Source organism: Trichosurus vulpecula, chromosome 5 (assembly GCF_011100635.1).
Source record: "Trichosurus vulpecula isolate mTriVul1 chromosome 5, mTriVul1.pri, whole genome shotgun sequence".
NCBI lineage: Eukaryota > Metazoa > Chordata > Mammalia > Diprotodontia > Phalangeridae > Trichosurus > Trichosurus vulpecula.
In genome coordinates this window covers 147,850,701-147,876,605 of record NC_050577.1, presented here as the reverse complement: position 1 = coordinate 147,876,605, position 25,905 = coordinate 147,850,701, and the positions used below count along the sequence as shown (strand labels likewise).

Genomic DNA, 25,905 nt, shown 5'->3' with positions numbered 1-25,905 from the left:
AAATGTGACCATTAATAAGTCAGTCTCTTCACAACAAGCCTTTTAGGTAGGTATTCTTTATCTCTATTTTTATAGTTAAGGAAACTAAACCTGAAGAAATTAAGTAAATTGTCCAACATAACTCTCAGTAGCAGAACTAGGGCTCAGACTCAGGCCTTCCCATTCCAAGTTTAATTAATATAGCTGAAATAGTTATTGTGAAGACCAATAGAAACCATTATGGTTGCCAGTATACAGTATTTCATCTATGTTGTGGGTTATATAAGGGATGTTTGTAAGTCAAGTATTCTTAAGCTTGGAAGCCTTGCCAGCCCATATCCCTGCCAGCCCCAGAGTCCAAGTGGGTCCCTGAGTAGTAATAACAGCTGACACTTTTATAACACCTTCAGATTCACGAAGTGCTTTAACACAGTATCTTATCTGACCCTCCCAATAACCCTGGGAGGTAGGTACTACAGGTATTATTATATCCATTTATTCTTTGTTATAAGGGATGGGTCTCTGGTAGGGCAAAGGGTGGGGGAAAGGGATACAGGAGCAAATGTGGGCTATGTAAAAAGTATCCAAAAAAACCCCTATTGAAGGTTTAGTTCCTTTAGCTTGATAATTTAAAAATATCCTTTATGATTATTTAATAAATGTTCACTTAAAATAGGAATAGGGATTAGATATATGATTTCATTTCTAAAGAGAATTTCTTTACCAATTTCCTCATTAAAAAAAACCAAAACTCAGTTTACCGATGCAAGTCAGAATCTTCTTTGTCACATACCTATAAAGAACTGCCTAGAGCCTTGAGGGGTTAAGTGACTGGCCCATATTTACATAACTACTTCATGAATCCGGGTCTTCCTATCTATTCTATCTATTTTCCAGGCATTCGAAGTCCTTCATAACTTATTCCCCCTAGTCCTTTTCCACTCTTCTTATACCTCACTTCCCACCACATACTCACCCCCATCCCCACCCCCCAGCCTCCTGGCTGTTCCGTGAACAAGACTTTCCATCTTTCAGCTTGGGGCATTTTCTCTGGTTGTCCCCCACGCCTGGGATATTCTCCTTCCTCTGCTCTGAGTCCTGATCTCCCTGGCTTTCTTTAAGCTCAACCTCCCTTCTACAGGAAGTCTTCCCTAATACCTCTTAATTCTAGTGCTTTTCATCTGTTAACCAGCTTCTATTTATCCTGTATATTGCTTGCTTCACATATATTCGTTTGCATATTGTCTCCATCATTAGATTGTAAGCTCCTCGAGGGCAGGGACTGTTTTTCCTCTTTTTGTATCCTTACTACCTAGTACAGTGCCTAGCACATAGTAGGTACATAATAAATGTTTATTGACTGATTGATTATACTGCACTAGCTCTCTAAAAAAAAAGGTTAAAAAAATTCCTTGGATACACATCCTGATGAATTGTTATATGCATGTCTATAAAGTCCACTATATTGCTGTATGGGGGCAGCCAGGTGGTACATTGGATAGAGTGCTGGGTCTAGAGTCAGGAAGACTTCTCTTTGTGAATTCAAATCTGGCCTCAGACACTTACTAGATGTATGACCCTGGGCAAGTTACTTAACCCTGTTTGCCTCATCTGTAAAATGAGCTACAGAAGGAAATGGTAAACCATTCTTTGGAAACTTTGTCGAGAAAACCCCAAATGGGATCACAAAGAGTCAAATGTAATTTAAAAAAAAAAGACTAGTAACAACTTCCCTATTTGGGCTCATTATCCCCCTGTCTCTGGGACAGAGCCGACCTTGCCCTCCTCAACCTTTGAAGCATCTCTTCCCCGCAGTTCACTTTGCACATCCAAATAGCAACTAGTTGCAGAATATAACTTTTAATTTGAAGGAATATTCTTCCAGACTGCTTTGGACCCATCTTTGAAAAGAAGAGGAGCAGGGATTTCATCAGAGATCAAAGAGGCAGGACACAAAGTGAATTCTAAGCCTGTTAGCACAGCCGTAGGAGGAGGGGTGGCTTTGTCTTTGTCCTGGACTTCAAGGTGGACATTCCCTCATTTCTGGACCTGCCCAAGTGAATGGAAGGACAAGACAGAACTTGCTTTCCTGTAGTTTAAATCCCAACATCATTTGAAAGTTTGCACACCAGTGGGTGATTGATTTTCAGCGCATGTCAATTGGCTGTTCTGTACATAGCAACCTTCCCCACATCCCATTCACCCTCCCCTTGTCCCCACACCCCCACACAAGGCTGTTGAATTGGACAACTCTATCATACCTCTCTTTATTTCCCACAGTGGGGAAGTGGGTCCTCTTTAGAGTTATACATTCAACATCGCACACATCACTCCATGCTTAGGCAGAGAAGATGGACTACCTTTATCCTCTTTATCTGCCTCCAAGCAGACAGTGAGAGAAAGTCTGATTGATGAAGACCCCTGCTGTGAACCTAGTAATTTCAACCTATTCCCAATTAGAAACCCATGTTATGTTATACTTAATGGCACTCAAAATGCCATTTATCTTCATACAGACATTGGGAGCTCCACGCCTCTGACAGAAATATCTCAGTACCTAGTACGGGGTGAGATGACTTCAAAAGCATTGGGTTAGCGAAGAGGGCACTTATAGGAACAAGGACACTTGCTCTCAAATCTCAACTCTACTACTTGTATGATTTGTGACCGTAAGAAAGTCACATAGTGACTGAGTCTCAATTTCCTCATTTGCAAAAGGTGAATAATACATCCCCACCCACTTTAAAGGCTTCTGAAAATCAAATGAAACAATGTATGTGAAAGCACTTTATAAATAGTAAAGCATTATATAAATGTGAGGCATTATCATTATGGCTAGGTTAGAGTTTTGTACAACAGGAGGATAATAAATGTTCACTGAAATGACTAATGGCCTAGGAAGCCAACCTAATAAAAGGTACCACTGATGAGACTCTGGAGCCCTACACGCAACTTGAGAATCAACATGCTATGTCAATAAATGAAATGAGATAGAAACCCAAAGTGTTAGGCAACAGGGATGATTTTTTTCTTTTTTAAAAAATACTCATTGATTTCATTTGATTTTTTTTGTATCACTTTTATTTCCCAATATAACCCCTCCTTCAACTCCACCTAGAGAACAGTCTAATAACAAGGAAGAAAAAAGAAAGTCTTTAACCTAAAGTAGCCTCCATACTGATCAAGTACAACAGCATATACTATTCTTCATTTTCATCCACTTTTATGGTGCAGAAATGTTTTGTTATGTTCATTGACCATGATTTGTCAAACCATTCCTCAGCTGATGGAAATCTACTTTACTTCCCACTCTGCTACTCCAAAAACTGCTGCTATGAATATTTTGGTGTATTTGGGACATTTCTTTCTATCTTCCTTAGGGAATATTCCTAGCAAGGGTATGAACAGGTTAGTGATTTTAACATAATTCCAAATTGCTTTCCAGAATGAATGGGCCAGTTCACAGCTCCACCAACAGTATATTAATCTGTCTGTCTTTCTACAATTCTCCAACATTGACTATTTCTATCTTTTGTCACTTTTGCCAATTTGTTGGGTGTGTGGTAAAATCTTAGAGTTGTTTTGATTTATTTCTCTTATTATTAGTGATTTAGAGTAATCTTTTATACAATTGTTAAGAAACTTTTAGTACTTTAAAAAAAACTATGTTCATGTCCTTCCTCAGAATATTTTAAAAATGATAGTTTTAACCCATTTCCTATGAAATTTCCTAAAGCATACCTAATATTAAGGTTTTGGTCCACACTGTACACCACCTGTACAGCCAGTACTGTGATCCCACATAGGTGCCAAATGCATTTGTAAAGACTTCTCAGTGGTGTGCTTGTGACGGTTCATGGGCATCTCTCAAACGTTTTTTGTGAGGGCCTAGGTCTCCCATAACCGGACAGGGCTGATGCTCAGTCACCCTAACCATAATTATCCAGTGCTTCTCTGTGTTCATATCTGCCATAGTGGTTGCAAAAGACCGTCTATGGATTGCAGAAAGCCTAGGCCTCCAAATAGAAAACTGAAATTAAAAAAATTATGGAAGAGTCTTCCCAAAGGCAGCATATATGGTACAATTTTGGAGGGTATATTCCAGAAGTTCCCAAACTTATTTGGCCTGCTGCCCCCTTTTCAAGCAAAAAAAAATTACTCAGCACCTCCCTCAAAATCTTTAACCCTATAACTTTTTTTCAAAAATTTGCCTCATTTCAAAAAACTATATAATACTTTAAAAAAAGACACATCTTAAGTTTAGTAATTTATTGTAAATTTGTGGGGTTTTTCCTGCACTGAAATTTTGATGACACAATATTGCATCATGTAACCATATAGTATTGTATTGTAAATAATTCATTACATGCACATATTCCTGCCAGTGCATGCTGGACTTCCTGACAATGCATGACCCACTCACCTGCCAACACTTGCTTGTTAAGACCTATTGGTAGACTTGACCACTGATAGGCTATAACTTGCATTTTTTTGTGTCTATTTGGAAAATAACGTAATCACTATGACTTTAACTCTATTATACAACAGATAAAATATGTAGTAACAGGTTTTCAAAATTTTCTTCTCTTCTTTCCCTATACTTCCACCACCCCCTTATTTTTATTCAATGCCCCCCAATTGCCCCAGGGACCACTGCTGTGCCCCCCCAGGGGATGGTATTGCCCACTTTGTGAACCTCTGCTCTATTCTGATTCATATGTTCCTTGTTCTTGCTGCATAGACCTCAGAACACACACACACACACACACAGTTCAAAAAAGAATATCCTTGAAAAATAACCCAAATGCAGTCCATGTCCCATACCACAGGAAAGCATATCTTGGGTTTTCAGAGATTACATTCTTGGAAGATTTTCAGTAAAAAATGAAAACAAAAAAATCTTTTGCGTTCACAGTTTCATACAGGTTTTCCCCTAAAACATCATAATTTGTCTTATTTCATTTCTCACCTATATTCTTCCCTTGGGAATATAAGAATTTGACTTGTGTGTAGGTTTCCACGTAGAAAGGAGTATGCCACAGAGCTCCCATTCAAGTGCTCAAGCTAACAAGGCATCCAATGAAAGACGTGCTTTCTTAAACTTGACCAACACATGGAAAGCACAAAGGTTCACATCAAGGACCACAGTCAAAATACCGCTCCTTCCTCCTCTCTCCTTGCCTGTACAGTCCTCTAAACTTATAGCACTGATCTGGGATTAAGGGCATCCTGAAAAGGGAAATCACTCACTGATAATTAGAAGGTTGACTCAGTTATCTAGGACCTGAACAGTTCACAGAACTTAGTGACTGGCAAGGCCCAATTTCACTTTTTCACCTATCGCCCTATTCCCTGTTCTTCCTTGGCTACAGTTCTTTCACAGTCCAGGAGTCCTTCTTGGTCTAAGAAATAAGGTCTAATAAGTCCCCTGATTGTCCAGGAACTCCTTGGTCCCTTTCCCACCATTGTTCTGCTGCTGCCTCCTTATACTCCTACAGTCTTTGGCTATGGTCCAGGACCTCCCTGATGATCCATTGCTGCCTCCATTTACTGCTATCCAGGAGTATGTTGGCAAATGTTTAACCATTGGCTCTCAAAAAAAAGGAAAGGAAAAAGGATGCATGACACATTTATAAATCCAATCTGTATTATTACCATTTTCTCCATCAATTTCTAGATTCTAGGCAATCAATAAAACAATAAATTAAGTCCTGATTTGTAGGGTTTATAGATTTTCAAGGTATAAATGCTCACACTGAAAAATTTAACAATTGACTCTCATGAGTCAGTTCAAGCTGGCTGCCACAAATTCCTGATGCTATTTCTGGGACCATGTGGTTTCCTGGAGGAGCCTTACAGATGAACAGTCTTCCTAGAAGTAGCATAATCTAGTAGAAAGAAGACTGAGTCTGGAATTGGAGGATCTGAGTTCAAATGGCCTCTGATACTTAGTACTTCTGAGATATTGGACAAGTCACTTAACCTCCTTGGGTCTCAGTTTCCTTGTCTATAAAATCAGGGGGTTGGACTGGATGACCTCTAAGATTCCTTCCAGTTCTGTATCTATGATCTTACAATAAGGTTTGGTGTTCTCTGTACCTTTCATATTCTGCATATATTCTGTATACAGAATAGGTATATTTTTCATATGCACATGCTGCATATGTTTTACATATATAATAGGTATATTTTATACCTAGTCTGTTTTAAATGATCATTTTCAAAAGGCTCCCTATTATTGTCACTACATGCCTTTAGTCTGAAGCAAGCACAAGCAAAGGATTAATGATATAGACTAATAGTAGAACCAACCTTAAGTTAATAAAGATATTATAAGATGAGGAAAAACTCTGCTAAACATTATACAAACTTCTGGCTTAATGTGGAGATTAATAAAAAGTGAGATAGTCCCTGCCCTCAAGAAGCTAACATTTCACAGATAAGTATGTAGCACAGATGAGGATAGGGACTGGACATGTATGTGTTTGGCATGTGGGTATGTGTATACACATGTGTGTATGTGTGTGTGTGTAATGTGTATAGATACAGGGTATTCCCAAAGTCTTACTGCAATGTAAACTTTAGTTGTTTTAATAGCTTAATATTGTCCTAAGACTTTTGGGACACCATATATATATAACATATGTAAAATAAATACATGGTGATTTAGGTCAGGGGACTAAAAGCTGGAGGAATCAGGAAAGATTTTTTGAAGAAAGTGGAATTTGAACTGAGCCATGAAGGGTACTTGAGGTTCCAAGAATCAGAAGTGAGGAGGAAGTGCATTCCAGGGATAGAAAACAGCATATGAAAAAGCATGGAGGTAGGAGATAGAAGCAATAAAGGTCCAAGAGGAGTACCTAGAGCTAGGTAAGTTTACTCCTTGGAAGGAAAGCTATGGCAAATCTGGACAGCAGACTAAAAAGAAGAGACATCACCTTGCCAGCAAAGGTCTGCATAGTCAAATACCATATGTCAAATACCAAATACCATAGTCAAGTTTTTCCAGGAGCAATGAATGGCTGTGAAAGTTGGACTATAAATAAAACTGAATGCCACAGAGTCGATGCTTTCAAATTGTGGTGCTGCAGAAGGCTTTCGAGAGTCCTTTGGACAGCAAGGGGATCAAATCAGTCAATACTTAAAGAAATTAACTCAGACTGTTCACTGGAAGCTCAAATACTGAAGCTGAAGCTTAAATACTTTGGCCATAGAATGAGAAGATGGGACTCATTGGAAAAGACCCTGATGTTGGAAAAGATTGAAGGCAAAAGGAAAAGAAGATGACAGAGGGTGGATGGATAGATAGGGTCATGGAAATAATGAACAAGAACTTGGACAGACTTCGAGAGATAGTGGAGGATAGAAGGGCCTGACGTGCTATGGTACATGGGGTAATGAAGAGTTGGATTCTACTGAACAACTACAACAACAACAAATGAGATTTTAAAAAGGAAAAGGGGGCTTCAAAAAGACTTTGCAAGGGTAAATGCTCTATATAGTCTACATCGTTTCATAGGCCATAAGTTAAGTTAGCTCTTTTGGGATAGCCTGAGAACTTAGCCGTGGAGTATAGCATTTTTTCTATAGGAACATTCATTCTGATCTCTAATTGACCAATTTACAAAAGGATTTTCATTTTTTCTCATCTATAAAATAAAAGCATTGGTAATGGACTAAGTCATTTCTAAGATTCCTTCCAGCTGTACTAGTCTATGATGCTATGAAACAGGTGAAATGTAAGTCATTGGTAAGTTGGAAAATGCCCACAGGCAAGTTCGGAGTCAGACCATTTTGTATAATGGCATACCTATGTCATAGCACCTCTGCACAAAGAAGGTACTTAAGTATTTGTTGAACAAATTAATGGCACAACTTGTGTGAAAAAAAAGCTTCCTAAGTTGGCAACTAAAGCCACAGAGATGGCCTTATTAGTCCTAAATATGAGCTCTGCCTGAATTCCAACCTTATATATCTGACACAGCTACATTATTATTAGAAGAAAAAGAGACTTTACTCTGCAGGCGGTAGGGAAAAAATAGACTTGGCTCAATATGCTTTTGTTCATCACTAGTCTTTATGGTAGGATTTTGGTACAGCTCTCCTTAGCATCAGGGTTATGGGTCTCTAGTCAGAGGCAGACTCAGACAAAAGAACAGTATTACAGTCTAATAGTAGAACCAACCTCAGGGGTTAGAAATGGACTCTATCATTGAATGACATAGTCTTATCAACAATCTTAAAACAAATTTCCAAATGTAACCCTTGTGATCTCAGAGACTGGGAAGTCAAATGGAGGGAGATGATTTTGTGCTGTCATGGAGAACAGAGCATTAAGAAGAAAAACCACTGTGCAGCCAGGCTGAAAATTAAACAGATGTGAATTTCTTTAATTCATATCCTTAATCATTTTGATGTCCTGATGTAACTTAATCTGAGCCATCACTTCAGAGAATGGATTATTTACAATACCTAATATGGTAGGAAAAAAGCCAGGGAATCAGAATTTTGGAATGTAGTTGGTGTTCATTCATTGGAGACAGATAGATTGAATCACTTCTGTGTGCAAGGCACTGTACAAGATGCTGGGGGGTAGGGTGGGGTGGTATAAGGAAAATTAAGTCATAGTAAGAAAAAAGTTAAGTGGGTAATATATTTCATCATTAGTGGTGAATAACTGATGATGCTGGTAAGAATTCCTATGTCTTACAAAGCTGTTTATTTTTTCGATATTGTTGTCATTGTATAAATTATTCTCCTGGTTCTGCTCACTTTACTCTTCATCAGTTCATACAAGTCTTCCAGGTTTTTCTGATATAATTTCCTTCATCTTTTACAACACAATAATATTGTATCACATTTATATATCCATAACATATTTAGCCATTCATCAATTGAGGGGCACCTCCTCCCAGTTTCCAATTCTTTGCTGCAACAAATTCATCTGCTATCAATATTTTTGTATATCATGAGTTAGAATTTGTTTTGCCTAGGACTAATCCCTCTTATTCTCTACACTCTCCATTATCCTCTTTCCTTCCTATTTCTCTGCTTAATGAAATGTATTTCTGTACTCAATAGTGTGTGTGTGTGTGTGTGTGTATGTGTATGTGTGTGTGTGTTGGTATTCTCCCTCTTTGACCAATTCAGATGAGAGTCCAATTTGTATCACCCACTTCCACCCAACCCCTTCTTCCTTTTTTCTTTCGATTTCTACTCGTTCACCCAATTTATATAAGAGACTTTTCCCTGGCCTTCTTCTTCTTCTTTGCCACCCTCATCAAGTGTATTCCTCTTCCCTTCCCTTTCCGTTCTCCTTTTAAGATCATCAGGACATAACAAAACCACTCCCAGGTACCTTGTCTAATTAGACTCTGTCTATGATCCCAGATGGTAATAGGGTTCAGAGAAGACACATGTATCATCTTCTCAGATTAGAATATAAAGTTCATCCTTGGGGTAGTTAGGTGGCGCAGGGAGTAGAGCACTGGCTCTGGAATCAGGAGGACCTGAGTTCAAATTTGGCCTCAGACACTTGACACATGTACTAGCTGTGTGACCTTGGGCAAGTCACTTAACCCCAATTGCCCTGACAAAAAGCAAAAAAATAAAAAATAAAACTTGTCCTTGTTTAGTCCCTTATGACTGGTTGCTTATGTTTGCCTTTTTATGTTTCTCTTGTCTAATCTAGTCTCCTCTAGGTTTGTGACTTGAGCGTCCCTGTCATCATAATGCATTTTATGATGGGATTCTTTTTTTATGTGTGCTCATTCTTCTAGCCTACTTTCTGACTTCAAATTAATGTTAGGCTGTGAACTTCTGAAGAAAATGTCTGAATCCGACTGATTCTTTCTTAGAATATTAAGTGTTGTTATTCTAGGCTCTCAGGGATATCTCAGGCTGGGGAGCTACAAGCTTTCAGTGCTCCCAAAGTAGTTTGATCCAGAGCAAAATCTGATTGCTGCCCCTCAGTTTGAACTATACAAGTTCCCTGGCTTTGAGTCTCAGCAATATGCCTATGAGTGTGCCCAATTTGAAGTTCCAGTAGACTGCTGCTGGACTCAACCATCATCAGCCAGCTAGGAAAACTCTGTTGGTTGAGAGTGGCAGAACCATAGGCTTCTCTTTGGTCTTCAATCCTGCCCTAGATATTCCTCTGTAGGCTTCAAACTGGTTTGGAAGTTGCAGTTGAGACCCTTGTTAAGCAACTACTCTTAGGACCTGAGCCACACAGCTGCTGCTTACTTAGTACGCAGGGTATTTATTACCCATAATGGCTTCTCACCTTGGAGCACTATGCCCAGGCACAGGTCCCTTCCTCAGCCTGCCCTAGATTTGTGACCTGGAGCTAAGTATTGAGCATCAGAACTATTAGTAGGTATTTATTCCTGTACCCTACACAAGTGAGGTCTCTCTGTGCTGGATCTGAAACATTTCCTGCCCTGGCTTACAGCCCATCCTTGTATAGGGTACATCTATTATGCAGTAGCTACACTACTTTTGGATTTCTTTGGAACTCTTCATAATGCCCCCATGCCTAGTGCCTTCTCCTCTGCTCTCTTTTCAGCTTCTTTTTGTATACTATTGTCCCCTATTAGATTGTAAGCTCCTTGAGGGCGAGGACTGTCTTTGTTTTTATTTGTGCCAAGCACATCCCCAGTGATTAGCAGTGTTTGGCACATAGTAGTTGCTTAACAAGTGTTTATTGACCGACTGGCCAAAACCCATCCCCAGTATTTACAGACCTCTCCATTTTTCTGCCTATGCTGACTAGAGCTGCACAAAACAATTTGCTGTGATTTCTTTATGTTTCTTGATCAGGATTAATTCTGGTGCATTTTCTAGTTCAGAGGAGTTGTGGGAGGTGGGGGCGTGGTTCTTCTTCAGCCCTTGGTTCTGCTTCTCAAAAGAAAGGATTTTGATAAGAGTAGAATGGGGGAAGGGGATGAAAGAGCTCAAGGTAGAAGGAATGATAGGAGCAGAAGCATGGAGGGGTGTATTTGGGTAATGATGAGTTGGCAAATTAGCTGAATCACGGGCTGTAGTTAGGAGAGTTAGAAGAGACAAAAATAGAAAAGATAGGCTGGGGCCATGGCATGTAGGGCCATGAATACTAAACTGAGGTATTTGAACTTGATTCAGGAATAGGAATAAAAAAGAAAAAAATATTTTTGAACAAAAAGAATGACATGATTTAGCATGATCCATCTTGCAGCAGCATGTTGGATGTTTTGGAAAACAAGGCTATAACCAATGAAATCAATTTAAAAGGTTGTTGTAATTGATGGGAAAAGGAAATAAGTACCTAAATTAGGCTGGTGGCATTGGGAATAGAGATGTGATGAATAATGCTTTAAACATTTTGGAGGTAATCTCAGTAATGTTGTTGTTTAGCTGTGTCTGACTCTTCATGACCCCTTTTGGGGTTTTCTTGACAAAGCTACTGGAGTGGTTTGCCATTTCCTTCTCCAGCTCATTTTACAGATGAGGAAACTGAGGTAAATGGGGTGAAATGCTTTGCCTAGGGTCACACAACTAAGTAAGTGTCTAGGCCAGTTTTGAACTCAGGAAGATGAGCGTTCCTGACTTTAGGCCTGACACTTTATCCACTGTACTAGCTCACTGCCCCACAATCTCGGTAGTACTTAGCACTTATTGGATGTAGAGGACAGCAGAGAGGGAAAAAAATCCTAACATCCTGGATTGTCGTTCCAATTAAAAAACGAAAAGACTGGTAAGTATAGGACTGTGAGCTTAACTTTAATTCCAGGACAAACGCAAGGAAATGTTAATGGGACGGTTTGTGAACACCAAAGTAGAGGAAGTAGTGATAAGTATGTCTTTAGCAAGAGCAGGATATTCCAGACTAATCACATTTCCTTTTCTGACAGGGTAATTAGACCAGACTAGAAGATTGAGACAATGCTGTATTTCTCATCTAGCAAGCATGCTATGGTTCACTCTTTCAGATGGAGGCCAGTTCATTTGTTCTCTCTGGGTTTCTGGGTTATCCTGAGCTATCTTGAGGTATATATCTTCTCTGAAGCTCTTGACTCAAGCCCCCTGTAGCTATGTTCCCCTCACCATTAGGTCTCATTGAGTTGTGCTTCAATTGCATTTAACCACTTAACATCAATTACCTTTTATAAAGGGATATTTCATTCAGAGATAGGGCAGGAATATTTCCCCCAAACACCTTAGGAGCACATGCTCCCCTTTCCCACCTCAGTCTCTGGGGAGAGTGGGCTCAAAATGAGCTTAGTTTCTAAATAGCAGTGGTTCAAATAAATTCATGTCCAAATACAGCTTTGTGTTGGACAGGTCTTTATCTTGGCCACCATGGACTAGATCCAGAAGGTCACTCCTTGTTTCTTGGGTCATTAGTATTGAGCTGGTTGCAAAACCTAGGTGCTAGGACACTGAGACACTTCACCTAAAACAGAAGAAAATAAATACTGAGGTAGTCAAAGAACTGAGGCCAAATGGCCTTGGAGGGGAAAAGGTACAAGGCATTTCTCCTTAAAGCATTATCTCTCACTATTTGCCACGGGTGAAAGAGTCAACAAGAAGCACCAAGACTGAGCAAAGAGAATGCATGAGGCCAACTGAGCAAAGAGAATGACTGAGGCCAACTGACTCCTTTTTGCAGGTGCCCCTCATTCTAGCTAGGCAGTCAATCAAAAAATACCTATTCTACACAATTTGTTGTTGTTCAGTCATTTCAGTTATGTATGATTGTTCATGACCTGCTTGGGGTTTTCCTGCAAAGATCCTGGAGTGATTTGCCATTTCCTTCTCCAGCTCATTTCACAGATGAGGAACTGAGGCAAATAGGGTTAAATGACTTACCCAGAGTCACACAGCTAAAAAGTATCTGAGGCCAGATTTGACTCGGAAAGATGAGTCTTCCCAGCTTCAGGACTGGCACTCTATTGACTGTGCCACCCCTACAGGTGCTTTATTAGCACACCTGACAGTTAGCAGACCAGAACCAGTTACAGAATATCTACCCATACTCCACAATTTCTCCAAGATATATCCAATCCACGTCATCACAACTCTTCTTTATGGAAAATTTGCATTAGTTGAACATGCAGATGTACTCTGTCCTTATATCAGTCTCTTTTACAATAGTTTATCAAGATTTTTTTGTGGAGGATTTGGCAAAGGTAGAAAAGAGCTAGGTTGCGACGTTCTTTAAATAGTGGAGTTTATTTTTGATCCTAGAGTCAATAGGAAGCCCCTGGATTTAATGAGTAGGGGAATGACATATTCATACCTATACTCAAGGAATTTTACTTTGGCAGCTGTGTGGAGAGTGGATTAGAGAGAGGAGAGGCTTGAGGCATGGAGACCAGTTAGGAGGCTATTGTAACAATGGTCCATGGAGACATGATGCGGGCTTGAACTAAGGTGGTGGCTGTTTGAGTAGAGAAAAGGCTAGTGATGGAAGACATGTTATGGAGGTAGAAATGACAAGATTTTGTGATTGATTTATATGTGGAGTGAGAGAGAAAGTGAGGAGTCACAGACAACACTGCAGTTGAAAACCTGGGAGATAGGAAGGATGGTATCATGCTCTATGGAGAGAGGGAAGTTTAGAAGAGGGGTGGGTTTGGGAGAAAGCAAATTATTTCTGTTTTGGATAGGTTGAATTTGAGGTGTTTATGACACAGCCTGTTTGAAAAATCCAGCAGGCAGTTGGTGTTGCGGGACTGGCATTCAGGATGTCAAGGATTGAGAAAAGACCATCTGATGTGACAATTAAGAGATGATTGCTAACTTTGGAGTGAGTAGTTTCAGTTGAGTAAAATGAGATATTGCCAAGTATTGAGAAGCAACTGAGAGGAGAGAAAGCAGAAGCCAGGGATGTAGTCAGCTTTATCTTGGAGTTTTGCTGAGAAAGGGAGGCACGATGGTCTTTTTTTTTTTAAAGAATATAACTTGGGCATGTTGTTAAGTATCAGGGAATGAACCAGGAGGTAAGAAAAGATTGAAGGTTAAAGAGAGAAAGGGTTAGAAGCTAGACCAGAGAGGTGAGTGATGTGCCTAAGACCACACAGATAGTAAATGGTAGAACTGGGACTCTAGGTCCTTTGACTAGCTGTCATCACTCTTTCCCATTATACTATTCTGCCTCTCTTATCAGAGGCAGCCAGGTGGTGCAATGGGTAGAGCACTGGACCTGAACTCTGGAAGACCTGAGTTCAAATGTAGCCTTAGAAACTCACCAGCAGTGTAACCCTGGGCAAGTCACTTACCCTCTGTCTCCCTTAGTTTCCTCATCCGTAAAATGGGGATAATCATAGCACCTCCTCCTAGGGTTGTTGTGAGGATCAAGTGAGATAACAATTGTAAAGCACTCAGCACAGAGCCTGGCACATAGTAAACGCTATAAATGTTAGCTATCATTTTTATTATTATTCTATTTAAGTGAGAAATGAAATTCCTTGAGAGTCCTTTTAAGAGAAGAGTTGCACAATGACTAACACATCTGATACTCAGCTACCATTCAGCCCAAAGCAGGTGACTGGAGAACAATAAGCCAGCCAGTGTTTAGACTCTCCCTTAGATACAAGGGAGAGATTTTGTTTTATTTCTTACTTAGTAGCAGGACCAGAAGAGGAAAAAAAGAGATAAGTGGGACATGCTTTGGGAAATAGAGTTGGAATCAGCTTCTCACTAATATGCTGGCCCCTGGGATCAGCAGTGAGCTAAGAAACATGCAGGAAACAGTCTGTCTCCTTGTCCTGCTGGGGATGGTATCTGGTAAGAACTCAGTGTTATTGTTCATTTTACATTGGATGCACTGTACGATCTATTCCAGGTTGTTGAAAGAGTTGTTTGGTCTCATAATGTCTTCAGGGATTAAATTGCATGGAGTTGAAAGTCAACAGCTTAAAAGAACATCATGAGTTGCTCTGTTAAGCTAGAAATGGCTTTGACATTGAATTAGCTGGTTTGGAGCTTGAGACTGTTTCAGGAACTAGGAACAGGGACAAAGAGAATAATTTTTTAAAAATTTTCTTCTGAACTTAGCAAACCTCAAATAAAACAGGCATTTCCAAATACACTGAAACTGTAAATCTCTATTATGCATAGTTTGCTTTTCTTTTTAAATTGATCCCAAATTCAATATGTAACTTTCAAAGTTGTACTGATTGTCTGTGATTCTTTCTGACTCCCATTCTGTCCTCTTTTGTGCATTTAACAATGCTTCAATGATCATTTTTCCTTCCTTCCTTCCTTCCTTCCTTCCTTCCTTCCTTCTTTCCTTCCTTCCTTCTTTCCTTCCTTCCTTCTTTCCTTCCTTGCTTCTTTCCTTCCTTCCTTCCTTCCTTCTTTCCTTCCTTCCTTCCTTCTTTCCTTCCTTCCTTCCTTCTTTCCTTCCTTCCTTCTTTTCTTCCTTCCTTCTTTCCTTCCTTCCTTCTTTCCTTCTCTTTCTTTCTTTTTTCCCTTGGGCTACACTTTCCATATTCCTCATCCCTCCCACTCACTTCTCCCAAACTGAAAGAAAAAAGTCTAGGTCTTCTCCAAGAAGCTACACTAATTTGTTGAGTTTGCTTCAGCTTTGCTTATATTTCTCCTACCATTTTCACTGGGCTGCAGGTGAAAGTCTTAAAAGGACTTTAGGGGAAAAACCCCATTTTGGGGGTTTTCGCTTGGGCATGTTGTCAAACAGGTTGAGAGCTCAGTTAGGGGTTGAACTAGATGACCTCTAAGGTCCTTTCTGTTTCTAAGTCTCTAAATCTACATTTCTTCACGGTTATGTAAGTCCGTTATTTCAGAAGATTCTGAAATTCTTCAACCCATTCAATTCAACAGATTCGGGAGAATCTGAGCTCCTCAGTAGGGGACTGTTCTTTTCTTTTATCTTTATATCCCCAGTGCTCAGTATGATGCCCTGTACAAAGTAAGTGTTTATTAACTATTTTCCGGATTGGAGTAGAGTATGTGAGAGGATTATGGTGTAGGGAATAGCATCTGGAATTTAGAAGTAGGAAGATCTTGGTCAAATAATAATGGCTAGCATTTATATAGGGCATCTAGGTGGCAAAGTAGATACAGTGCCAGCCTTGGAGTCAGGGGAACCTGAGTTCACGTTCTATCTCATATACTTACTAGCTGGACCAGTCACTTCACCCTGTTTGCCTCAGTTTCTTCATCTGTAAAATGAGCAGGAGAAGGAAATGGCAATCCACTCCAGTATCTTTGCCAAAAAAATCACAAATGGGGTCAGGAAGAGTCAGATACAATTAATCAGCTAAACAACAACAACAAAGCATTTATATAGTGTGTTAATGTTTGCAAAACCCTTTACAATAATATCTCGTTTTATTATTACAACCTGGGAGGTAAGTGCTTCTATCTCCCAACTTTACAGATAGGGAAACTGAGGTTAAGTGACTTGCCCAGGGTCACATAGCCATTAGATACCTGAGGCCATATTTGAATTCTATGACCTTGAGTGAAGCACATAACTATAAGCAGCTCTCTAAGAATATGTCTGCAATGGTGGATGGTGTTTCCTTATCTGGGTTCCCTATATTAGTGAAACCAGAAGTTCCGGCCCTAAACTTTAAAATTATGCCAGAAAAAGAAATTTTAAAAGGATGAGATAAAGGTAAAATATTTGATCCTACAGTCAATAAGGGATCTCTGGAGTTCCCAATGAAAGGAGTGACAATATCAGACAAGTGCTTAAGAAAAATCTCTTTGACAGCTGTGTGGAGGATGATTTGGAGAGAGAAGAGACTTGAGGCTGGGAGCCCCATTAAGAGGTTATTGCAAATAGTCCAGGGGAATTGTGGTTAAGGCTGGAGCTAGAGTGGTGTCTCTATGAATGGAAAGAAGGGTATGGATGTAAGAGGTGTAATGAAAGTAGAAATGAGAAGAGGCTATATGGGATAAGAGAGAGCAAGGAGTACAGGTTAAAACTAAGGTTGCAAATTCCTAGCCTGGAAGACTGGAAGGCTGATGGTACTCTCTACAATTATAAGAAAGTTTGGAAGAGGGATGGGTTTGGGGAGGGAGCAATTAATGAGGTCTGTTTTGGATATTTGAGTTTGAGATGTCTTTGGGACCCAAGGAGTGGATTTGGGAGAAAAGATAATGTAATGAGTTCTGCAATACAGATCCATGCCTTTTCATCCTGTGTGACTCCCTGTGCCCCACCCTGTAAAACAAAAAGGAGGAAACTGGTCAATGTGCTGAAGTCTGATCTCCAAGGAGTAGGTAGCTATGATAGCTACCAGGTGATCTGGGAGATAAGAAGTGGTTATTCTGGAAAGTGTGTGTGGGGAGGACTTTTCCCGTAACACTGGCACCGATGCTGTTGCAGGTGTCCTGGTAGTGCTTAGGTTTTTAACTGCCCTGGGGAGCTGATGTTGGCTCAGACCAAAGGAGGCTGGGATCTTGCAGGCGGGAAGCAGAAGGTGACTTGTGGTAGATGAGGATAAACAAGACAATGTTTGAGACAAGATATTTTGAGGAAGGCGTGACCCATCTTCCCACTCTCCCAAATGATTGATCATGAACCCTTTAGGATCAATTTACAGCCCTCTTAAGGTTAGGCCATGGCTTTCCAGAAGGCCTACTCCCCACTTTGAAGACCACTGATCTAGTCCATCCCTCTGTTGTGTTACTCTTTTGTTTCAAAGAGGATCAATGACGTAGCTGGTGATGTCTTGACTTGTATGTGAATTGGATTTAAGTGAGGCAGAGTTTTGCGCAAAGTCAACAGACTCACTTTTTCTTTCTATGTCACTGAAGTCCAGTGGCGGAACAAAAGTCAAGACGACTGTTGATGGCCCAGGATGCAGCAGATTACCTTGGTGTCTTCAATGTCTGACCAAGCTCTAAGCACTCCACAGTGCCTGCTTCAGCAGCCTTAATGGCCATTGGAACAAATTGTTCTCATCCATCCATTCTGTTGGGGAAAGTCTTCACATATTTGGGGTAGTGATCCCCCAACTCACTGACAGGTTTGAGGTCTCAACCTGGTTTAAACCATCTGCTGAGATGGTTTATTGGCGCATGGCCACTGCACATACTACAGCTTCTTAGAGCTGGTAAGACATAGTCCATCTCTCTATTTCCAGTAAAGAATAAGTTTTGACCCTCCATAAGTGTTTAATTGAATTTAAACACCTGCATTATGGGAGTCATGTAGATTAAACATTAGGTAGATGATATATGGACATATCCTTTCTCTGTGTTAGTTATTCTGCACCATGGCAACAAGAGTTTTAGGTAGAAGTTGTATATATAGGATACTGTAGTTCCTTAATTGTATTTTCCCCTGGAAAGTGTCTTTGAAAACATATGTTTAGTTTATTACTATGTTACCAGAGAAAGCTAATAAATACTTGGTGAGCTCCTCCTCTGAGCAGTACCGTATTAGTACTTGCGGTCAGAGCTAAAGGTTTTATCTTCTAAACCTACCAGTCAGAGAGGGGGAAAAAGATGTCATCATATATCTATGAAATCGTATCCCATGTCTGTAGTATATGGATGATAAGCATCCTAGTAAGAAAATTTGAAGAGAAACTTAAGGATGATTCCACAGCTGTGGCTATTAAGGCCTAATTTATTTCACAATGCTAGCTTTAAGTGAGATGTCCCTATTTGTAAATTACTGGAATAGCCCTGATAAAAGGGAAACAAGATAGACACATCATCCATCCAGATCTTAATCACAATTGAGGAGATGTTTCAGTGAGTCCAGTGACTGATAATAAATCTTTTGCATATTATTTCTTTTTTTTAGGGTATGCTTCAAGTAATTCTAATTTGAATCTTAATTAAGATGCATTTGTAAGTCAAATTCCATTAAAGTCTCCCTCTCTCTCTTGCTCTCTGTCTCACAGACCACCAAAGTTTGGGAGAACACTCTGTTAGGAAAGATGGTGGTATAGTGGAGACACATTGAGCTGAGAGTCAAGAGACCTCTGTTCCAGCCCATGTTCTGTTGCTAACTAGCTGTGTGTCCTTGGGGAACTCACTTCCCCACTGGGCTTCAGATTCACCATCTGTAAAAGGAGGGGGGGTTCACTAAATGATCTCTTGTAACAACAGTGCTGCTCGCAGCTGCTGTGGAGGTCTAAGACCAGTAACACCGGCAAACAGGGCTGCTAGCACAAGTCCTTTGATCTGCTTTTCTAAGGAAAACAACTTTAAGGGGTTTACAATCTCACTTTAATGAAACATACATGTATCATTCACTTAGTTCAGGGGAAAAAGTCAGCATCCTGAACTTCAGAGCAAATAAAAACAGAAATTACAGGCAGAAATTATATAAACAGAGCAAATAAACACAAATCAGCAGACAGGACTTCTATCTATCTGACGAAGACATTACATACATAGTTACCAGAGAGAGGGGCACCAACATCTGGGTTTTCAAAGCTGGGGGTGGGGCTCCTTAATGGCTACCCAGTGTCTCCACACCCACACTCTTCCAATGAGTGAGCCCCAAACAAAATGCTAAACTCAGAGTATATATACACTTCTTCAGGGTCAGAGTGCTTCACACCTCTCGAGGGTTTCATACCTCCTGAGGGTTTCACACTTCTTGTGGCCTAACTAGCAAATGAGTGTGAGCCTTCCTACAAAAAATGGCAAGGCTCAATCAAAGGCACTTGATTGCCCCAGTGCTGAGAAGCACTCCAAAACAAAAGACAACAAAAAGTCCCACTCTGCTTGCCCTTATGTCTCTAAGGTCACTTCCATTTTTAACATTCCACAATCAAGAAATTGGAGATCCCAAGACATGAGTATGAATATGGTGTATATGTGAACTAATCCTTTCATATATTCCATCCTGTCAAATCCATGCTCTCTATGGTGGAAGATGTTCACATATGTTGGTGGTTAGAGGCAATCAATAGGGCTCCAGGGGAGCAAGGGAATAAGCATTTATTTAGTGCCTATTACATGCCAGGCATTTTGCTACGCACTTTACAAATATTATCTCATTTGATTCTTAAAACAACACTACAAAGTAAGTGCTGTTAATATTTTCATTTTACAGTTGAGGAAACTGAGGCAAACAAGGTTAAGTGACTTGTGCAGTGTCACACAGCTAGTAAGTGTCTGATTTGAACTTTCCTGACTGCAGGCCAGCACTCTATCCACTGCACCACACAGCTCCCTCAAGGGAAATAACCCTGGTAAATGAAAGAGTGGTCCGAGTACTGAAGAAATAGAAAACAGAAGGCCTCATAGATCAAACCATAATGGGATAATTAAATCCAAAGGGCTTGCTACAAAGAAGGAAAGGGAGTTTAATAGCAGTATCCTAATACCGATGAAATCAGCATCAAGTCAGGAAGAAAATATGAGGAAGGATGACAATGGATTTCACTGAAATGATGGTTTGACTCATGGCTCCCTCTGCCTGTATTTTTTTATGATGGTGACATGCTAGCCATATCATATTTCCTTATGATGCTGTAGCTCTGAACCTGGACTACAAAACTCCCATTGTCGTCACTACATTTCCTCATTTCAAGCAAATGGAGAGTCTCAGAAGACAAAACTCGAATTTGTAAGACTGTAAGTCTGGAGGCCAGCTGTTGGTCTTTCAGTTTGGCTGACAACTTTGCACAATCCCGGATCACTTAAATCCAATTCACAGCCAAGTCAAGACATCCCCCATGATGTCCATGGTCCTCTTGGAAAATGAAGGAGGAACAACAACAGCTACTGAACATTTACATAGGTGACAAGGGAATTAATTGTCATCACACTTAATGATACTGCTTTGAGAGGAGGATTAGGATTTCTCTTGGCCCTTTGGGGGGTTGTGGCTAAGAGGGCCCCCTTTTCTCTTTCCTATTCAATGTCATTTTCTACCCCAAATGTTCACATGAACTGCATGTGCCGGATTTGCGGTAGAGCATTCTGAGCTTGTATTAGTCTGATCCGCCACAGTCAGACACACAGTACTTGCCTCCAACATAGTGATGCCATTTTGGTCCTCTTTTACAATGAAGGACAACAACCAACTAACCAACCAACCAACCAACCAACTCAATGTCATCCAGGGGTAGCTTTATGCACTGAATACTTTGACTTCGGAGAGAGGAAGAAGCATAGAAATAGTACTATTTGTGGGGAGAAATGAGGAGATAAGATGAGAGTTGAGGGCTCCTACCTATAAGACCTGCACCAAAGGACAGGGAGGGAGGAACTGCCTCCAAAATCTACCTTCCCTTCCTTTTCTTCCTTTCTACGTATCAGTTTGCCACTGCAGATCTCACCCTGGACCTCTTAAGGAGGTGAAAGGTGAGATCCAGGTTTGGGCAAGGTGGACTCCAGGCAAAAATGGAGTCAGCTATGGAAAAGGAGAAGGGGAATCATTAAGGCATAGAATCTTAGAAGCCACCATACAGATCAGTAGAAGTAGAGAGTAATCCTGAGAGGCGCATGCATCATGAAAGAAAGGAACTTCCTACAACCAACCACCTGGCTGTGCCAGCTGTTCTCAATGTAAGAAACATATGTGAATCAAGCATGAATAAGTCAAAGACTAGCTATAATTACAGTCTAATCCTCAAATAATCCCAAGGATTAAAGCATTTTCTTTGTGACAGAAGTGCTCATAAGCAGGACGGAAATCGACTCCTTTAAGCAACAGAAATACCAGGTAATTTGGAAGTTGTAATATGATAGGATCCAAGGATTTAAAGCTGGAAAGGACATTATTGATCATCTAGTTCAACCCCGATTTTATTTTAAAGTTTTATTGATAGCTTTTGTTCTTACGTTAAAGCCATTTCTGGAGATAACACCTACTCCCAGAGAGCATTCCATTTAAGCAAGAAAAACACTCGAGCATAACCAATGCAAGGATTGTATCTGACATTGCATGTGAAACTCTGTACCCATAGTCTCCCACTTCTACAAGGAAAAGAGGAAAGTTCACTTCTAAATCTCTTTTCCAGCCCTTTATCTTACAAATGAAGAAAGTTCGGCCCAGGAAAAGTGAAATGACTAGCCCCAAATTTATTTTTAAGTAGGTTTTTTTTTTGCCATTAAATGCCAAACAATTTTTACTATTCATTTTTACAAGATTTTGAGTTCCAGATTTTTCTCCTTCCCTTCCCCTCATCCTAAAATGGTAGGCAATTTGATATAGGTTGGACATGTGCTATCATGTAGAACATTTTCCATATTAGTCACAGTTGTGAAATAAGAAAAGTTCAAAAGGAAAAAAAACCGGACAAAGAATAAAGTCACTGAAAAAGTATGCTTCAATCTGCATTCAGAATCCATCAGTTCTTTAACTGGATGGGGATAGCATTTTCCTTCATGAGTCTTTTGTACTAGTCTTGGATTGTTGTGTTGTTAAAAAGAGTGAGTCATTCATAGTTGATCATCACACAATGTTAATGATACCGTGTACAATGTTTTCTTGGTTCTGCTCATTTCACTTTGCATCAGTTCATATAAGTCCTTCCAGGTTTTTCTGAAATCTGCCTGTTCATAATTTCTCATTGCACAATGGTATTTCACAATATTCATATATCACAGCTTGTTCAGCCATTCCCTAATTGATGGGCATCCCCTCCATTTCCAACATTTTGCCACCACAAAAAGGATAGCTATAAATATATTTGCACATGTAGGTCTTTTCTCTTTTCTTTATTATATCTTTGGGATACAGACCTAGTAGTGGTATTATTGGATCAAAGGGTATGTATGGACAGTTTGGCTGCCCTTTGGGCATAGTTCCAAACTGCTTTCCAGAACGGGTGGATCAGTTCACAAATCCACCAACAATGTATTAGTGGCCATCTTTTCAGAAACTATATTACTGCTTTTGACTTATTGTAGGAGGAATGAAAAGAAGGGAAAAAGAGCTGGAAGGGGTTTCAGCAGTCATGTAGCTAGTTCAACATCTTCATTTTATAGGTAAGGAAAACAAGGTCCAGAGAGATTTAATTACTTGTCCAAAGTCACACAGCCAGAAAGTGTCCTAAGTCAGAATTATGAAGAAGCAGTTCCTACCATAAAAACAATTTTGGGGGCACCAGAAAGTCTTAGCTTTTACTTCTCAGGACAGGGAAGATGACAAAATTTTAATCTGATCACAGCCCCAAGCCACTAGACTCTTAACAGAATGCTTAGTATTCTGAAGCAATATAACATAGTAACTAAAGTATTAAGGAGAGTAGTAGACTCAGGACAGGAAGTCCTATGTTCAAATGTGATTCTAGTGTATGATGTTACCATGGGCAAGTCACTTATTCCATAGTCACAACTTCCTTAGCTGGAAAATGAAGGGGTTGCACTAAATGGCCTCTAAGGCTCCTTCCAGCTCTGAATCTATGATACCATGATCCAAATCTTATCCCTGACACTAGCTATGTTACGCTGGGCAAGTCACTGGAGCCCTCAATTTCTTCATCTGTTAAACAGGGATGAAAATAACATTTCTAAGTACCTAATGGTTGTAAGTCTAAAATGAAGTCCTTTGCACACCACTTTAAAGCACTATATAAATGCTATTTATTATTTTTATATTTGTTCCCAATTTGTAGGGGGAGATTGTCTACAACTAAACCAGTTTCCAGCGAACTGCATTGTCCGAGAGAATGTTCCACCTGGCACTAGAGTCTACAGCTTTAACGTGACCTTATCACCATCAGCATCTCCTGTGAGCTTTGGGTTTCCTTTTATTGTAAATTCAAATCCTCTGTCTCAAGCATTCCGCATTAATGGATTATCAGAGAAAAGCTTTGAAGTAAGTGTCCTCAACTCCTCCAGCTCATCAAAGTGCAGGTGATTTGGTTTGGATTTCCTGTTGCACAGGAAAATTTGTTACCAATGACAGGAGTTGGAATGAATTCTCGATAAAGGAAAGTCTCTTCCTTTCATAACCCTTCTTATTACCCTTTCAGGCAGTATTTTTCTTCAGGTGGTCTAAGGAATTTTGTTTGAGGTCATAAGAATCTCTGGTGGAGATGCCACATTACATGTGCATCTAGAGCACTGTCCACCAGAGACTCTTATGACCACACATCTGATAGGGCTCTCTTTTTCCTAAATTCCACCCCTCTGAAGACCAACAACCAACCTGTTTGTCAGATATGACTTATTACTAATAGCATCTGACAAGGTGGAGTGGAAAGAATTTGGGTGTAGAGTCACAGGAACCAGAGCTGGAAGGAACTTCGAAAGATGTTGAGTTCACCTCCCTCATTTTAGAGTTGAAGAAACTGAGACCAAGGGAAGTTAAGTGATTTGCCCATGGTCACATGTGTCAAGATGTAGGATTTGAACCCAAATCCTCTTCAGAGCTGATGCTCATTCCATTGTAGCACACTGAATCTGGAGCCCTTGGTTAGATTCCTGAATCAATCACTTACTATGTGACCCTTGGCAAGACACAATATCTTTGAATCTCATTTTCCTTTTCTATATAACAGAGGTGATAATACTTTCACTATATAGCTTACATTGTAACTGGAAGAAAGTGCTCTGTAAACCATAAAGTGCTATAGAAGAGTTATTGTGATTATCCCTTGGGAGGTGTTAGGATAGGTAAGATGGTGGAATTACTTGCTATAGATAGTTTAGACCTTCCCGTAGCTCAGGTGATCACTCAAGGTCTCTGCCAGCTCTTATTCTGATTATGTGGTTCTTTTTTTCAATGTGACTTCATAAAGTGACAAAGACTTTTCTGTATTTTTGGAATTTTTATATTTTTAATTAACACCTATTTTTTCTTCGTCTTAGAATCTCAACCCTTCAATTAAAAAAAAAGCAAAAAGATCCTTATATATGTGTGTGTACATATACGTATATATGTATGTATATATGCATCTCCTTTATTTAGGCATGCATGTATACCTAGTCAAGCAAAACAAATTCCCTCATTGACCATGTCAAAAACTGTATATGTCATTCTATCTCTTGAGTCCTTCACTTCTCTATCAGGAGGTTGGTAGCTTGTTTCATCACCTGTTCTCTGGAATTATGGTCTGTCATTGCATTGATCAGAATTCTTTTGTCTTTTAAAGCTCTTTGTCTATATAATGTTGGTATTATTACATAAATTTTTCTCCTGGCACTGCTTGATTCTCTTGATATCAGTTCATACCAGGAAGACCTGTTTTCTATCAAAAGCACATGTCACTAATAACAAAATGCCACATCAAAGAACTCTAAACATATAGGCCCCTAGGTTCTTCTGACTGCATAAATATTTTCCCTTTAGAATAGATAAACCAAGTATAATAAACATTCGTTTTTAAGAGGAATGGTCACATCTTCTTAGAGTTATTTAGCTTTCCACTTCTTGAGTGATTCCCAAAGTTGCCATTTCCCTTTAAGCCAGGGTACTAGTCTGCTTTTTAAATTTCCAGCTGAAATAGAAAATGTGGTTCTACAGCAACTAATGTTTCTCATGGAGACAGATGTCAAAAATCTATAATGATAGGTTTGCTCTTTCTAGCTACAGCTCATTCTTATTCAGCAGTTTACAGTGTTTCCATCACAATAGCTCTGTGAGGTCAGTATTGAAAATAAAATCATCTGGATTTTCCAGATGAGGAAACTGAAGTTCCAAGACAGTCAGTGATGTCTCCAAGGTCACATGGTTAGCACATGTCAGGTCTAGGACTAGTGCCCGGGTCATCTGGTTCCAAATCTAGCATTTTAGCATTGTCTATCACCTAGTTCCTTGCCTGAGTCCCCAGGGTCTACCCTGCCATGGTATATGGAGTTTCTGGATATTTAGCATGGTGCAGGGCAAGCTCAAACCCAACATGCCTAAATCCAAACCAGGTACCTTCCTTCTGAAATCATCTCCCTTTCTCAACTTCTGCCTTTCTGCCATTTGCACCCCCTTCATTCCTCAGTTCTTCCAGGTGATAATCCTTGAGATCATCTTTGATTTCTCCTTTCACCGTTCTATAT

The 25,905-nt window shown here is 39.9% G+C and overlaps 1 protein-coding gene across 1 annotated transcript in view; it reads left to right on the top strand.

Moving 5' to 3' along the window:
• Positions 1-14,690: 14,690 nt before the first annotated feature.
• CDHR3 (cadherin related family member 3) overlaps positions 14,691-25,905 on the top strand; it is a 97,465-nt gene continuing 86,250 nt past the window's right edge. The window contains exons 1-2 of the mRNA XM_036762032.1: positions 14,691-14,748; positions 23,526-23,728. Coding sequence (XP_036617927.1) covers positions 14,703-14,748; positions 23,526-23,728 — 249 coding nt within the window. The 5' untranslated portion in view covers positions 14,691-14,702. The remainder of the gene's footprint in view (positions 14,749-23,525; positions 23,729-25,905) is intronic.